The 16,363-nt window shown below is 39.7% G+C and overlaps 1 protein-coding gene across 7 annotated transcripts in view; it reads right to left on the minus strand.

The window, feature by feature from the left end:
* SAMTOR (S-adenosylmethionine sensor upstream of mTORC1) overlaps positions 1-16,363 on the minus strand; it is a 223,074-nt gene that overhangs the window by 71,784 nt on the left and 134,927 nt on the right. Inside the window, exon 4 of one of the 7 annotated variants that reach the window (XM_089328523.1) lies at positions 2,270-4,390. The exons of the other annotated variants lie outside the window; for them this stretch is intronic. Within the exon in view, the coding sequence (XP_089184649.1) occupies positions 4,264-4,390 (127 nt within the window). The 3' untranslated portion in view covers positions 2,270-4,263. Of the gene's footprint in view, positions 1-2,269; positions 4,391-16,363 lie in introns of those variants that run through there. 7 annotated transcript variants of the gene reach the window in all.

Genomic DNA, 16,363 nt, shown 5'->3' on the forward strand with positions numbered 1-16,363 from the left:
CTCAATGGCAGGTAGCCTATGAAAATATGGGCGTCGGTCCTCTCATGCTGAGTTGGTCTTGGCATGAACTAGCACTGTGGGATTGGTGGCCACAGGGCTTCCCACCCCATTCTTCCACCAGTCTCAGGCAGGATAACATGGAATAATTGGGGGTGCCCGGTGCTGTGGTGTAGTGCGTAAAGCGACAGCCTGTGGCACCGGTATCTCATTTGGGTGCCAGTTTGAGTCCCAGCTGCTCCGTTCCAATCCAGCTCCCTGCCTCGGGAAATAGCAGAAGATGGCCCAAGTGCTTGGGCCCCTGGCACCCACATGGGAGACCTAGAAGAAGCTTCTAGTTCCCAGCTTTGGACCAACTCAGCTCTGGCTATTGCGGCTATTTGGGAAGTGAACCAATGGATGGAAGATTCTCTCTGCCTCTCCCTTTCTCTCTCTGTAACTCTGCCTTTCAAATCAATCAATCAATAAAAAAAAAAAAAAGGCTTGGGGGAAGAAAACTAAAGTGCAAGTAAATATACAGGAGTTTATGGATGGTTTCTGTGGTCCCTCCACAGTGAAGCCAAGAGTTGGTCAGAATTCTGTTTCTGGCCCGGTTGCCCCTCTTCCAGGCCAGCTCTCTGCTGTGGCCCGGGAGGGCAGTGGAGGATGGCCCAAGTCCTTGGGCCCTGCACCCCATGGGAGACCAGGATAAGTACCTGGCTCCTGCCATCGGATCAGCGCGGTGCGACGGCCTCAGTGCGACGGCCGCGGAGGCCATTGGAGGGTGAACCAACGGCAAAGGAAGACCTTTCTCTCTGTCTCTCTCACTGTCCACTCTGCCTGTCCAAAAAAAAAAAAAAAAAAAAACAAAAAAAAACCTAATATCCAAGTTACTGGGGATTAACAGAGATTTTGAGAAAAGCAATAGGGTGGAAGAATGCTAACACAGTTTGGTTAACAGGTACTAAGTTATACTTAGGAGCAAAAAATTTGGGTGTTTTACTGTATAATAGGGTGACTACAGGTAACAACATATTATGTATTTTAAATTATTAAAAACAAGAGGATTTTGTTTTCATCAGAGAGACATCACAAATGAAATAACATTTTTAAAAGCCTAACTTTTCATCTTTTAATTTTTTTAATGTCATTTATTTCTACTGTTATCTTGGTGACTTGTTTTAGGTCCTTGAGGTAAATCAATAAGATATTTTAAACCTGTCAATTTTTAAAATGTAGGTGCTTTATGTTATAAACTTCCTGCCTAGTACTGCTTTTCCTGTATTTCACAAATTTCGACGTTTTATTTCCTTTTTTGTTCAGGAAGTTTAAAAATTTCTTTTAATTTCACTGTTTGTTCAATAGCATGTTTGTTTGTTCAGTAGCATGTTTTTGTCAGTGCCCATGTATTTGTATAATATTTGGTTTGTGTTATTTCTAGTTTTATTCTATTGTATTCAGAAAAATATACACATGATTTCAATTTTTATTTTTGCATTTGTTGAACTTGTTTTTGGCATAATATATGGCCTATTCTAGAGAATATTTGATTTGCTGATGCAAAGAGTATGTATTCATAGCTTTTGGATGAAATGTTCTGTAAATGGGGCCAGTGCTGTGGTGCAGAGGGTAAAGCCGCTGCCTGCTGTGCCAGCATCCTAATGGGCGCAGGTTCGAGTCTCTGCTGCTCCAATTCCGATCCGGCTCTCTGCTATGGCCTGGGAAAGAAGTAGAGGATGGTCCCAGTCCTTGGGCCCCTGCATCTGCATGGAAAGACCTAGAGGAAGCGCCTGGCTCCTGGCTTCCGATCGGCACAGCTTCAGCTGTTGTGGCCATCTGGGGAGTGAACAAGAAGATAGAAGACCTTTCTCTCTCTTCCCCTCGTTCCCTCTCTGTGTAACTATAACTTTCAAATAAATAAAAGAATGTGCCTGAAGTTGTTTTGAAAAAAAAAAAAAAAAGAAAGAAATGTCTTGTAAATCTGTTAGTCCCTTTGGCCTATAGTATGGTTTAGTTTAACTGATATTTCTTTGATTCCTTTTTTCTTTAGGTGATCTGTTCGGTGATGAAAATGTGTGTTGATGTCCCCTACTATTACTGTATTGGAGAATTTCCCTTAAGATCTAATAACACTTGTTTTATATAATTTGGTGTTCTGGCATTTTATGCACACATATTTACAACTGTTGTGTCTTCCTGTTGAGTTAATCTCTTGATTACATATACAGACCTTATCTCTATTTTACAGTTTTTCTCAAAGTCTATTTTATCATGTATAGCTATTTCTGCTCAGTTTTGTTTTTGCTTGCATGGGTTATCTTTTCCCATCTTTTCTAATTAAGTATATGCGTCTTTATTAAAGTAAGTTTTAAGCTCTTGCTTTTTGATACATTCAGCCAGTTTGTATCTTTTTTTTAACTTTTATTTAGTAAATATAAATTTCCAAAGTACAGTATATGGATTACAATGGCTTTTTCTCCCCTAGTTTGTATCTTATAAATTTGTGAAGTTATTCATTTATATTTAAGGTTACTGATACACAAAGAATTAGTATTGTCATTTTATAAATCTGAGTAGTGTGACTGACTTTCATTCTTTTCTTCCTCTTTTATTGGGCATCTTTGTGGTATACTGTGTTGATTAAGTCTGATTCTAGTAAGTTTTATATCTAAACATGTTTCCTTGCTAGTAACATTTATTTCACTTCTGGATGTTGAATTCCTTTAAGTATATTTTTGCAGTGTTGGTCTGGTGATAATGAACTCCCTGTTTTTAGCCTGTTTTGGAAAGGCTTTTTTTCTACCTCATTTCTAAAGGACAGCTCTGCTGGGTATAGTATTCTTGGTTGGCAGCTTTTTCTTTAAGAACTTGGAATGTGTAATCCTATTCCTTCCTGGCCTGTAGGGTTTCTGTAAAGACATCTGCTGTTAGTTTAGTGAGGGTTCCTTTGGGACTTTTGCAATTCTCAGAATTCTTTGTTATGTACTTTTTTTCAGCTTGATTATAATGATATGCTTCAATGAAGACTTTTCAGGCTGTATTTATTTAAGGTCCTATGGGCCTCCTGCACCTGAGTACCCATATCTTTCCTAAAACTGGGAAAATTTTCAGCTACTATTTTATTGCAGAGGTTTTCCGTATCTTTTCCCTTTTCTTCACCTTCTTGAAGCCTGCAATTTTGAATATTTGTTCACTTAGTGGTATGTGAAATATTTTAAAGGCTATTTTCTCTTTCTTCGGTCTATGATGTTACAAAAGGTTTGTCTACATGTTCAGTTTTTTTTTGTTTATTTGATGTAGTTTGTGGCTGAAGCTTTCATTATTTTTTTTGTCTCATTAAGTTCTTCATTTCTAAGACTTTTGTTTGATTCTTTTTCAAAATCTTTATATCTCTTTGTTGAATTTCTTATTCATATCATGAACTATTTTCCTACTTTCACTAAACTACCTGTATGTTTTCTCTGGTATCTTACTAACTATCTTTATAATTATTCTTTTGAATTCGTTATCATGCATTTCTTTAATGTTCTTTTATTTCTTTGAGGTTTGTTGCTAAAGAGTGAGCTATGTTCCTTTGGAGGCAACATGATGCCTTGGTTTTTTATACTTATTGTGCCTCTACATTGATATATGTATATCTGGAAGATCAGTTTTCTCTATCACATTTAAAAGGTTGCTTTTCTAGTAAAAGCCTTTCTTTGTAAAGATGTATCTTTGGCTTTCAGTTTGCTAGACTATTTCGGTTTTGCTTCCAGATGGATGCTGCATTGTAGTTTCCCTATAGTTCCTTCAGTTGTAATCACTGACTTTGGGTAAGGTATGTACGGCAGTAGGAATAGGAGCCCATCTGTCTCCATGTCACAAAGGGTGAGGATACCCAAATGGCCCAGGCTGTTATGGTGCACACTGTAGTTGGAGAGGTATGTTCTGTGGCTACTTCAGTGGGCTCAGAAAGGTGTGTAGACATGTGCATACACATGATGACAAAAACATATTTGTCATTTTCTATGGACTGCACAATGTGTGCATGCAGTATGCCTGGGCTGATGTGGTACTACACACATCAAAGGAGCACAATGCTTGTCAGTCTCCACGGGATATGCACTGGTGGGCCTCCCTAGGCAGATGAAGTGCAGATTCTACGGCAGTGAGGGTAGAGCACCTCTATGATATACTCTGTCTCTGGGGACAGCACAGGGCTGGGGTCACTCTTGCAGGCCCTGGTACATGAGGCATGGTTTATGCAATGAGTGCATGTTAGTCCCTGGGAATGGTGCAAGGGTACAGTCACTCTAGTGGGTATAAAGATGTGGCATAGCTCAAACTGTACAATCGATGAGTCTCTGCAGGCTGCCTGGGGGTGAGGTACAGTGGTGGAGTGGGATGTAGATGGGCTTGGGCAACCAGCAGCAACCTGGGTAGGAGAAGCAAACACATAAAGTAAACTGGTTCCACTGTGAAGTGCTGCAATGGTGAATACTCCCTGACTAAGCCTAAGATCCTCCAGCTGCAAAAACTTCAGGTGTTCATGGTGCCAATATGGGCTGTTTTACCACTTTCCTGTCATAGGAGGATTTTCCCAGGTTCAAACTAGTCTAGACTAGGGTAACGGGCCAGTCAATACAAGGCACTTCATCACCCAGGGTCTCCGTGTTCCACATTTTCTTTGATCAGCACTATATCCTTAAACTCCTTCCTAATATGCTATCTAAATAGTAACTGTTAGTTTTTGATCCACCTTTGTGGGAGGAAGTGTGCCCTGTTCCTTTAGTCAGTCATCTTATCAGAACTTCTCTCCATATGTAAGTACAAAAAAAGAACTCCTATACATAAGAACTTATGGTCTGATGCCACTTAGTATACCCAGAGTCTAACTGAAGTTAATCTGTGAATAGTTTCTTTTTCCTTATTATAGTAAAATGATTTGTATCAAAATTTCCATAAATAATGTCCCCAGATATATAAATCATGAGACATGGAATAATGGTGCTGAAAAGCAACAGATCATCTTTCACACTAATCAGTAGTTTGTCTATCAGATATTATTAATGTTTAAAAGCAAAATATGGCTGGCGCCGCGGCTCACTTGGCTAATTCTCCACCTGCACCCCGGGTTCTAGTCCCAGTTGGGGCGCCAGATTCTGTCCTGGTTGCTCCTCTTCCAGTCCAGCTCTCTGCTGTGGCCCAGGAAGGCAGTGGAGCATGGCCCAAGTGCTTGGGCCCTGCACCCGCATGGGAGACCAGGAGGAAGCACCTGGCTCCTGGCTTCAGATCAGCGCAGCGCGCCGGCTGTAGCAGCCATTTGAGGGGTGAACCAACAGAAAAAGGAAGACTTTTCTAACTCTGCCTGTCAAAAAAAAAAAAAAAAAAAAAAGCAAATCATAAGAAAATTAAGGTCTCTAGGAATATTTTACACTTGCAAACTGCCAAGGGTAATACAGAAATATGAAGTTGAGGAACTAAGTATAAATTATGCCACCTGTAACTTTATAGGGATTTATCTTGCTTCATATTATGCTAAAGGGCAGGGGTAGGGATTGTCTGGTCTACAGGCTGTGTAAGTCCTGTGAAATCATTTTGATCTGGCACTGCAACAGCAGGCAGGATGTGAAATTCAATAAATTTATAGCAGGATCATTTTTAAGTTGATAATTCTGTACGCCCCACAAATGATGTTATAGATATCCAAATGGCCCTTGGCAGTTATCACAGGAATAATTTTGATTTTTAGCTCAAAATGCTGTGAAGAATAAAGTGTGCTTATCAAAGTGCAAGTGATTAAGAAAACAGCAGCGAGGGCAGAGGGCCAAGATGGTGGTATACCAACTGGACATTCCAAGTCACAGGGGGAAAACAATTAATAAGGAAAGGGGATACAGATTGGCAACAGAGCTGTGAGAGTGTCACATGGAGAAGCCCAGGAGTCTAGCAGACTGGGCAGTTCCACACATAAGTAGCAAAGAGTGATAGAAGTGTGGCAGAGGTACAGTGGAGAAGCCGAACGGGGAGACTGACGTCACCCCCCTCCCTCCAGCAAATCCAGTGAGATTCGAGGTTGTGAGTCCACGGAGCTGCAGTTAGCAGCAGGTGGGAGAACCGGACAAACTGTTTGAAGTTCCAAATGGGAAGACTAGGGGAACAGACGGAGAAGTTGGGCACACCCCTGTCCATCCACATCTCCCGTCTCCCCTCTCCCCACAACCGGATCTGCAGCCGGCAGGGAGAAGCCAAATTGTCTGTTTACATCTCCGAATGTAAACAGAGTGCTACCACATTTGCCTCCTGTGCACACGCCCATCAATTGCAGGAGCCACTTCCAAACACCCTCCCACCCAGGAACGAGGACCACAATATTTCAGAGTAATTTCCCTTCACCACCATGCAGGCTTTACAACAGGCTTAAATCCCTAGCTCCTACCACATACCAGAGCTCTCCTATCTGCCCCCATCACCATCCAGAAGTCAGCAGGACTCTCAGAAGGAGGGCTGTGTGTTTGCACTGGCAACGAAGACAAAAAGCAGCTCATAGCAGAGGGAAATCTCGCCACAAGCACCAAGACACATGTTAAAGATAAAAGCAATCAGAAATGCTGAGAAACAAAGGGAAAAACTTTAATAAGACTAGGGAAGACAGTATGAACCCCACAAAGGAACACTACATCTCCTCTTCAGTAATAGAAGGTGAAGAAGAAGAAATCGAGGATATGCCAGAAACAGAACTCAGAAAATTAATCATCAGATTACATACAACCAATAAGAATCAAATTCATGATCTAAATGAAAAGAGTTCCCAAGAAACTGAGATCTCGAAGAGAAGTCAGAATAAAATACTAGATATGAAGAATTCAATAGATCAAATAAAAAATACAGTGGAAATCCTCAATATTAGAATAAATGAAACAGTAGAAAGAATATCAGAACCAGAAGACAAATTTCTGGAAATAACACACTGAGACCAAACACAAGAAGAAATCAGAAAATTAAACACGGAGATCTGCAAGATTCTATCAAATGACCCAACATATGGATCCTAGGAATTCCAGAAGGTGTCGAAACAGAGAAAGGATTAGCCGGCCTTCTTAATGAAATAACAACAGAGAATCTGGAGAGAGAAAGAGACGTCCAAGTACAAAAAGTACACAGAACTCCCAATCTACAGGAACAGAAAATACCCTCACCTAGACACACAGTGGCAAAGCTCTCCTCAATAACACATAAAGAAAAGGTACTAAAATGTGCATGAGAGAAACGACAAATCACATTCAGAGGAAACCCAATTAGACTCACCCCAGAGTCATGTGCCGGGCTCTGGTATGTGATAGGAGCTGGGGATTTCAATGTTTAGAACTTAAGCCCGTTGTAAAGCCTGCGTGGCGGTGGAGGGAAATTACTCTGAAATATTGTGATCCTCGTTCCTGGGTGGGAGGGTGTTGTGAAGTGGCTCCTGCAATTGATGGGCGTGTGCAAGGGAGACAAACCCTACAGAGAATAGCAAAACGTATACCAAGCCCTAAGAGAAAAATACTCAACCCAGAATACTGTACCTGGCAGAACTGTTTTATGAATAAAAGAGAAATAAGGATTGTCCACACAAACAGAAATTGAAAGAATGTGTAACTCACCCAGCCCTACAAAGAATGCTCAAAGATGTGCTACACAGAGAAACACAGAAAGGAATATCACTACAAAAGAAGATGAAAGCAGATAATGACCTAGCAAAAGAATAAATAAAATCCGGCCAGCACCGCAGCTCAATAGGCTAATCCTCTACCTGTGGCACCGGATTCTGTCCCGGTTGCCCCTCTTCCAGGCCAGCTCTCTACTGTGGCCAGGGAGTGCAGTGGAGGATGGCCCAAGTGCTTGGGCCCTGCACCCCATGGGAGACCAGGAGAAGTACCTGGATCCTGCCATTGGATCAGCACGGTGCGCTGGCCACAGTGCGCTAGCCGCAGCGGCCATTGGAGGGTGAACCAACAGCAAAGGAAGACCTTTCTCTCTGTCTCTCTCTCACTGTCCACTCTGCCTGTCAAAAAAAAAAAAAAAAAAAAATCCAAAGTACATAAACAGAACAATTTAAGGAAACATGGCAGGGCAAAGTCGGCTCTTGACAATAGTCACACTGAATGTAAACTGTCGCAAAACCACAGTTAAAAGACACAGATTGGCTGAATGGATTAAAAAAGAAAACTCATCTATTGCTGCCTACAAGAAAAACATCTTGAAACAAAGATGCACACAGACTGAAACTGAAAGGATGTCAAAAGATAATCCATGCTAACAGAAACCAAAAAAGAGCTGGTGTGGCCATCCTAATATCAGATAAAACAGACTAAAACACAAAATCCATTAAGAGAGACAAAGAAGGAAACTATATAACAATCAAAGGATCAATTCAACAAGATGATGTGACTATTATAAATGTATATGCACCTAATTACAGGGCACCTGGCTATTTAAAAGAAATGTTAAAGGATTTAAAGGGAGCTGGACAGATCAATGAGACAGAAAATCAAAAGGAAACAACAGTTAATTGATACCATATACCAAACAGACCTATCTGAACCCTACAGAAAATAGTACATATATTTCTCTCCAGTATATAGAACTCTTATCTAGGATTGACCACATGCTAGGCCATAAAGCAAGTCTCAGCAAATTAAAAAAAAAAATCAAAGTCATACCATTCATCTTCTCAGACATGTCAATGAAGCTGGAAATCAATGACTCAAGAATCTACGTCATATACAAACACATGAAGAATGAACAACATGTTACTGAATGAACAGTGGTTCATAAAAGAAATCAAAAGAAAAATAAAAAAATTTCTGGAAACAGAGGACAATACAACACACCAAAATTTGTGGGATACAGCAAAAGCAGACTTGAGAAGAAAATTTATAACAATAGGTGCCTACATCAAGGAACTAGAAAGATACCATTATAAAGTTTGAAGCATTCCCACTGAGATCCAGAACCAGACAAGGATGCCAACTCTCACCACTGCTATTCAACATAGTCCTGGAAGTTTTAGCCAGAGCCATCAGGCAAGAAAAAGAAATCAAAGGGATTTAAATTGATAAGGATGAAGTCAAACTATCCTTATTTGCAGATGATATGACGATATAAATATAAGGGACCCAAAAGACTCCACTAGGAGACTACTGGAACTCATGGAAAAGTTTGATGAAACAGCAGGATATAAAATTAACACACAAAAAACAACAGCCTTTGTATACACAGACAATGCCACAGCTGAGAAAGAACTTCTAAGGTCAATCCCAGTCAAAATAGCTACAAAAAACAGTAAATACCTTGGAATAAATTTAACCAAGTATGTCAAAGATCTCTACAACAAGAATTACAAAAATTCCACAAAAATATGGAAAAAAATTTCCATGTTCATGGATCAGAAGAATCCATATTATTAAAATTCCCACTCTTCTGAAAGTAATTTACAGATTCAATGCAATATCGATTAAAATACCAAAGTCATTCTTCTCAGATCTAGAAAAAACTATGCTGAAATTCATTTGGAAACACAAGAGACCTTGGATAGTTAAAGCAATCTTATACAACAGAAACAAAGCCAGAGGCATCACAATACCAGATTTCAAGGCATACCACAAGGCACTTATAACCAAAACAGGCTGGTACTGGTACAAAAACAGATGGACAGACCAATGGAACTGAATAGATATGCCAGGTATCAATCCAAGCATCTACAACCAACTTACATTTGACCAAGGAGCTAAAACCTTTCCTTGGTGCAAGGACATGCTCTTCAACAAATGGTGCTGGTAAAACTGGACTTCCACATGCAGAAGTATGAAGCAGGAACCCTACCTTACACCTTACACAAAAACCCATTCAAAATGGATTAAAGACCTAAATCTATGACCCAATATCATCAAAAACTAGAGAACACTGAGGAAATTATTCAAGACATTGGCACAGACAAAGAGTTCCGGGAAAGGCTCTAGAAGCACAGGCAATAAAAACCAAAATTAACAAATGGGATTACAACAACTTGAGAAGCATCTGTATAGCAAAAACAAAACAAAACAAACAAAAAAAACAGGCAAGTAAAGAGGCAACAGTTTGGGAGCAACTGATAAAGGATTAATAACCAGAATATATAAAAGTGATCAATCTCAACAATAGTAAAACAAACAATCCAGTCCCAATGGCCAACAGACACATGAAAAAATGCTCTGGATCACTAGCCATCAGGGAAATGCAAATCAAAACCACAATGAAGCTTTACCTCACCCCAGTTAGAATAGCTTTCATACAGAAATCAACAAACAACAAATGCTGAAAAGGATGTGGGGAAAAAGGTATCCTAATCCACTGTTGGTGAGAATGCAAACTGGTAAAATCACTATGGAAGAAAGTTTGGAGATACCCCAGAAATCTGAATATAATCCTACCATATGACTCAGCCATTCTACTCCTCAGAATTTACCCAAGGGAAATGAAATCAACAACTAAAGAGTTATCTGCACCTCCATATTGGAAAACATCATACTTAGTGAAATAAACCAGTTCCAAAGGGACAAATACTAAATGTTCTCCCTGATCTGTGATAACCTAAAAGGAAACCTGTAGAAGTAAAATTCACACTATGAGAACCAACTACTTGAACTGCCCTGTCTTGACTGTTGAGGAAGTTTATTATTTCATTTTTAATTTTTTTTAATTTTTTTCTACTTAACATAGAACTAATCATAGCTGTAGTAATTCAACTGAAAATAGATCTCAGTAAAAAATGAGGGAGGGGCTGGCGCCGTGGCACAGTAGGTTAATCCTCCACCTGTGGTGTTGGCATCCCACATGGGCGCCAGTTTGAGTCCCAGTTGCCCCTCTTCCAATCCAGCTCTTTGCTATGGCCTGGGAAAGCAGTAGAAGATAGTCCAAGTCCCTGGGCCCCTGCACCCGCAGGGAAGACTGGCAAGAAGCACCTGGCTCCTGGCTTCGGATCGGCACAGCTCTGGCCACTCCGGCCAATTGAGGAGTGAACCAGCAGATGGAAGACCTCTGTCCCTCTCTTTCTATCTGCCTCTCCTCTCTCTGTGTAACTCTGACTTTCAAAATAAATAAATAAATCTTAAAAAAAAAAAAATGAGAGGGAATGAGAGAGGGAGGGGCTGTATAGTTCAGCACACATTCCCATGGACTTATACCCTCTAAGGGTAAAGCAAAAAACTTGCCATGGTTCTCCAAACCCCAGTAAGCAACCTTATGTGAAGAAGGATCATATTAAGTGTGGTACTGATCATATATATAGGATTAAGTATCAAAGGGATCACAAAATAAGACCAAGTATTTGGTAATAACAGTAGATAGAATTAAAAAGGAGACAAAGTTCTAACATGGGATGCAGCCCACACAGCAGACTCATAGAATGACAAATGCCCTAAACAGCACTCTAACCTCAGAATCAGCCCCTAAGACATTTGGTTCTGGCTGAAAAGTACACGACAGCATTTCAGGAATGGAAAGCCAAGACAGAGTGGCAAAAAGTGTTCTGCATGAAGAATCTCTGTGAGACCCCAGTGGAATAAAGGGGCCATCAAAGAAGGAGGTATTTTTCTCTGAAGGGTGGAGAGAACCACTTTACATTTGGCCCTGTCTAAATACCAACAGAGTTTATGGTCACAAAAGGCTTCCATGGCCTTGGCAGCTCTTATCAAAAGCCTCGGGTGGTCACTGACGTCAAAAATAAGAGTGTTAATTGTTAAATCAACAACAGGTGTCACTGTGCACTTATTCCCCATGTAGCACCTCTGTCCTTAATGAGTTGTACTGAGAAATAACTTACTCTCAGTTTGAACTTTATACCTGGTATGTGTCTGTGTGGGGGCAAACTGTTGAAATCTTTACTTAGTATAGAGCTGGTCTTCTGTATATATGGTTAATTAAAAATGAATCTTAATGAAGAATGAGATGGGAGAGGGAGTAGGAGGTAGTACAGGAGTTGGGGTAGGAGGTTGGGAAGGGGGGGGAATCATTATATTCCCAAAACCTGTATCTATGAAATTTATATTCATTACATAAAAGCCTTCTAAAACAACAAAAAAGGAAAAAAGGAACAGATAAAAAAAACAGCAAAGTAGTATAACTAAGTAGTATCACTTTCCTACAACCCATATAAAATTAACAAATGCTTTCTGTGTCTCACGCCAAGAAACTAACTTACTCAATTAAACAAGATGGCATTTACAAAATTCATTCTCTATAAACAGTGATTTTTAATTTCTTTTAAAATTTATAGGCTTATTACTTATCTACAAAGGAAAAGGATTAAGAGCAGAAACTTCAAAATATTTCTTTTGGAATTATCCTCAGTCCTCAGAATGTGATCTTTGTGAGTATACCACGAGGTGATGATTAATGTTGCAGCACTAAAACAATCTGCTCTTCAACCAATCCAACCCGATATGTACATACATCTCCTCTTCCTTGAGTTTCACCAATTCATACTCTCTGGCCCTTAGTTATATGAATGATGTATTAGCATTAAATGTGATTTCATCTTAGATTACTTAAAATAAGAAAATTACTTTATAGACTTATTTGTACAAAATAAAATGCTTGCTCTTATCAGTTGAGTAGAACACCTAATGAATTTCCATCACGCCATTATCCTCTCTTAACCTTTCCACTTACTATCACAGTTTTCTTAAGAGTATCATTATTCCAGAAACCTTCCACTTGAACTTCAAATCACTGAAATTTAGCTGCCACCCTTAACACTGCACGAGTATTTCTCAAGGTCAATGACTTCTTAATTTTTTAATACAAGAATATTACAAGAACATCTTCTTAATCCATATCCTGTTGCTGATTATTTTTCTGAACTCTGATGTTCACTGTGGATTCCTTTACAAAATGAAATATTAGAAATGAAGAAGTCAATATGTCAAAAAATACAGTGGAAAGCCTTAACAACAGACTTGGTGAGGCAGAGAAAGAGTATCTGAGCTAGAAGATAAATCCAGAAATTTTTCAGCCACGTTTAAAAAGAAATTAGAAAAATTGAAAACCGCATTGGAGATTTATGGGTTACTATCAAACAACCCAACATACAGATCTTAGGAGTTCCTGAAAGAGTGGAGAGAATGGATTAAAAGGCCTATTCAGTGAAACAATTACAGAAAATTTCCCTAACTTGGAGGAAGAAAGGGATACCCAAGTACAAGAAGCACACAGAACTCCTAATAGACTTAACCAGAAAAGAAAAATTAAGAGTGGGAATAGGAGATGGAGGAGGAAGAGAGATGGGCATGTAGGTGGAAAAGAGGATAATCTGCAAGTATCACTATGCTCCTAAATCTGTATATATGAAATACATGAAATCTGTGTACCTTAGATAAAATTTAAAAAATAAATTCTTTTCTCCTAAATTTACTTTTAATTTCTATTTTTCTATAAAGTATCCTCCGATGGAAAAGATGATTGTCAAAAGACACTAAAGAATCATTAGCCCCATACTACAATAGAATGTGACTTTGCCAGCCTCATGAAGTGAGTATTTCAAGAAAGAATTCACGCTCTAAGTAACCTATTTAAACAGTAATAATTTGGGGGCCAGCACAGTGGCAAAGCTGGTAAAACAACTACTTGCAGTGTGGGCATCCCATATGGGCACCAGTTCAAGTCCTGGCTGCTCCACTTCCAGCTCCCTGCTAATGCACCTGGGAAAGCAGTGGAGGATGGCCCAAGTCCTTGGGCCCCAATACCCACGTGGGAGACCTGGAAGAAGCTCCTGGCTCCTGATTGGCCCAGCTCTGGCTGTTGTGGCCATTTGGGGAGTGAACCAGCAGGTGCAAGATCAATGGATCTCTCTCTCTCTCTGCGCCTCTTTGTAACTTAGACTTTCAAAAATAAATCTTTAAAAAAGAGTAATAATTTGTTACTTATAAAATTTAAGATTACATTTCCCAAATAATCTATTATTTTACATGTAAATCTAATTAGCTTCCTTCCCCCTCCATTAGATCAAACCAGATTCAATTCCCGCTACTAAAATAATAAAACAGCTTGCTTTAAATAGTAAGCCATAAAAGTTCCATGCATACATGTTCACTGAATTCAGAGGTTAACAAAACAGGTTAAGCCACCGCCTGTCACACAGGCATTCTTCCACATGAGTACCAGTTCAAGTCCTGACTGCTCCACTTCTGATCCAGTTCCCTACTACTGTGTCTGAGATGACAGCGGAAGGTGGTCCAAGAGCTTGGGCCCCTGCCACCCACATCAGAGACCTGGATAGAGTTCCTGGCTCCTGGTTTTGGCTTGGCCCAGTCCCAGGGGTTGTGGCCATTTGGGGAGTGAACCAGTGGATGGAAGATCTAATTGCCTTTCAAATAAATAAACAATAAAACAAACAGAAATAGTTTTGAAAGGAAACAGTTACTTTATGAATGTTTTAAGCAAGGCAAACTTGATTTTGCATTTGGTAACAAGCACCACTACAGCAGAAATCAATTTTTAAAATTACATCATACATTATTTTACATGTGATGCAATATATTGATACTAAGCTTCCAGATCTGATATTTGTAATAACAAACTTATTCTAGTTCAACAAAATAAATGAAGAACTGTATTTTCAGGTTCAAATACACATTTGGATAACCCTTTGTAAATAATATGTATATATAAGCATTTCAAACTTAAAGCAAAAACATTATTGAAATAATTAAAATTTTTTTATTTATATACAGAATTATGTCTAAAAAGATATTTTATTTCTTCCCTTACCACATATTATCTTCTGATCCCTAGGATAACCTTATGTTTAAAAAGTCAAAAATAAAAAGGAAACGAAACCAAACAGAAGTAAAGTGTTAAATAAAACTTGAAAACCAAAGCCAAGGAACATTTTAAAAAGTTATTCAAAACCACTTTTCAACTGTTATAAAATGAACCGGCAAAAGAAGCATTATTATGTCTAATTAAGTTTTATTAGACATCATCTATTAGCATGCATTATATTCCATTTCTCTGTCACGAATCTTTAAGACTATGTCCAGCCAGCACCACGGCTCAATAGGCTAATCCTCTGCCTGCGGCGCCGGCACCCCGGGTTCTAGTCCCAGTCGGGGCGCCGGATTGTCCCAGTTACCCCTCTTCCAGGCCAGCTCTCTGCTGAGGCCCGGGAGTGCAGTGGAGGATGGCCCAAGTGCTTGGGCCCTGCACCCTCATGGGAGACCAAGCCGCGGCAGCCATTGGAGGGTGAACCAATGGCAAAGGAAGACCTTTCTCTCTGTCTCTCTCTCACTGTCCACTCTGCCTGCCAAAAAAAAAAAAAAAAAAAAAAAAAAAAAAACATGTTCAACATCTTACATCCTAAGGCAGAATGAAGATAAGGCCTAGCATGAGACTCTTGGATTGGCAATGATAATCTAATATTCTTTATAGAGTTTTCTTGGGTTTACTGCCATTATCCATTCCTTCCTCGTTTTTCCCACCAATTAACTTTCAAATAGATGATTATAAAAACAGAATTTTGCTATCCTATACCTTTCCTTTCTTTTACTCTTGAAGTATGTGTTAAGCCCCAACTCTAATAACTGTATGTTTCCAGTAATACCCTTAGTATTAAAGAACTCATACAAATTGATAAACACTTAGCATCCCAATACTTACATGGACAAATGACTTAAACAGAAAATTCTCCAAAAAAGAAAAAGGAAATTAAAAAAAAAAAAAAAAGATCCTATTCACAGATCAGCCTCATTTGTTAAGAAGCAGGAGTCAACAATGTACACCTATGCATAACACAGGTGAAGGGCATAAATAGTAGGTGAGCTTCTCTCATACTGACCAACTGGTTCTTAGAGGGATGGCTTCTTAGAGGGATGTATTGAAAAAGATTCTGCAGGCCGGCGCCGCGGCTCAATAGGCTAATCCTCCGCCTGCGGCACCAGCACCCCAGGTTTTAGTCCCGGTTGGGGCGCCGGATTCTGTCCCAGTTGCCCTCTTCCAGGCCAGCTCTCTGCTGAGGCCCGGGAGTGCAGTGGAGGATGGCCCAAGTGCTTGGGCCCTGCATCCGCATGGGAGACCAGGAGAAGCACCTGGCTCCTGGCTTTGGATCGGCGCAGGGCGCCGGCTGTGCTGGCCATTTGGGATGTGAACCAACAGAAAAAGGAAGACCTTTCTCTCTCTCTCTCTCTCTAACTCTGCATCGAAAGTGCATCGAAAAAGATTCTGCAGTCAAGTTCAGGATCTGTAGGAATGACCCTATGACTGATGAAGTACTTAAATTTATCATGGATTTTTGAAAGTATGAGGGTCTTCAAAAAGTTCATGGGTAATGTTTATTATGAAAAAATGTACAGATTTCAAATTGTTGGAACCAAAATAAACTTAATTCCTTTTT

The sequence above is a fragment of the Oryctolagus cuniculus genome, chromosome 3, assembly GCF_051225735.1.
Source record: "Oryctolagus cuniculus isolate XC-2025 breed Fujian yellow rabbit chromosome 3, ASM5122573v1, whole genome shotgun sequence".
Taxonomy (NCBI): Eukaryota; Metazoa; Chordata; class Mammalia; order Lagomorpha; family Leporidae; genus Oryctolagus; species Oryctolagus cuniculus.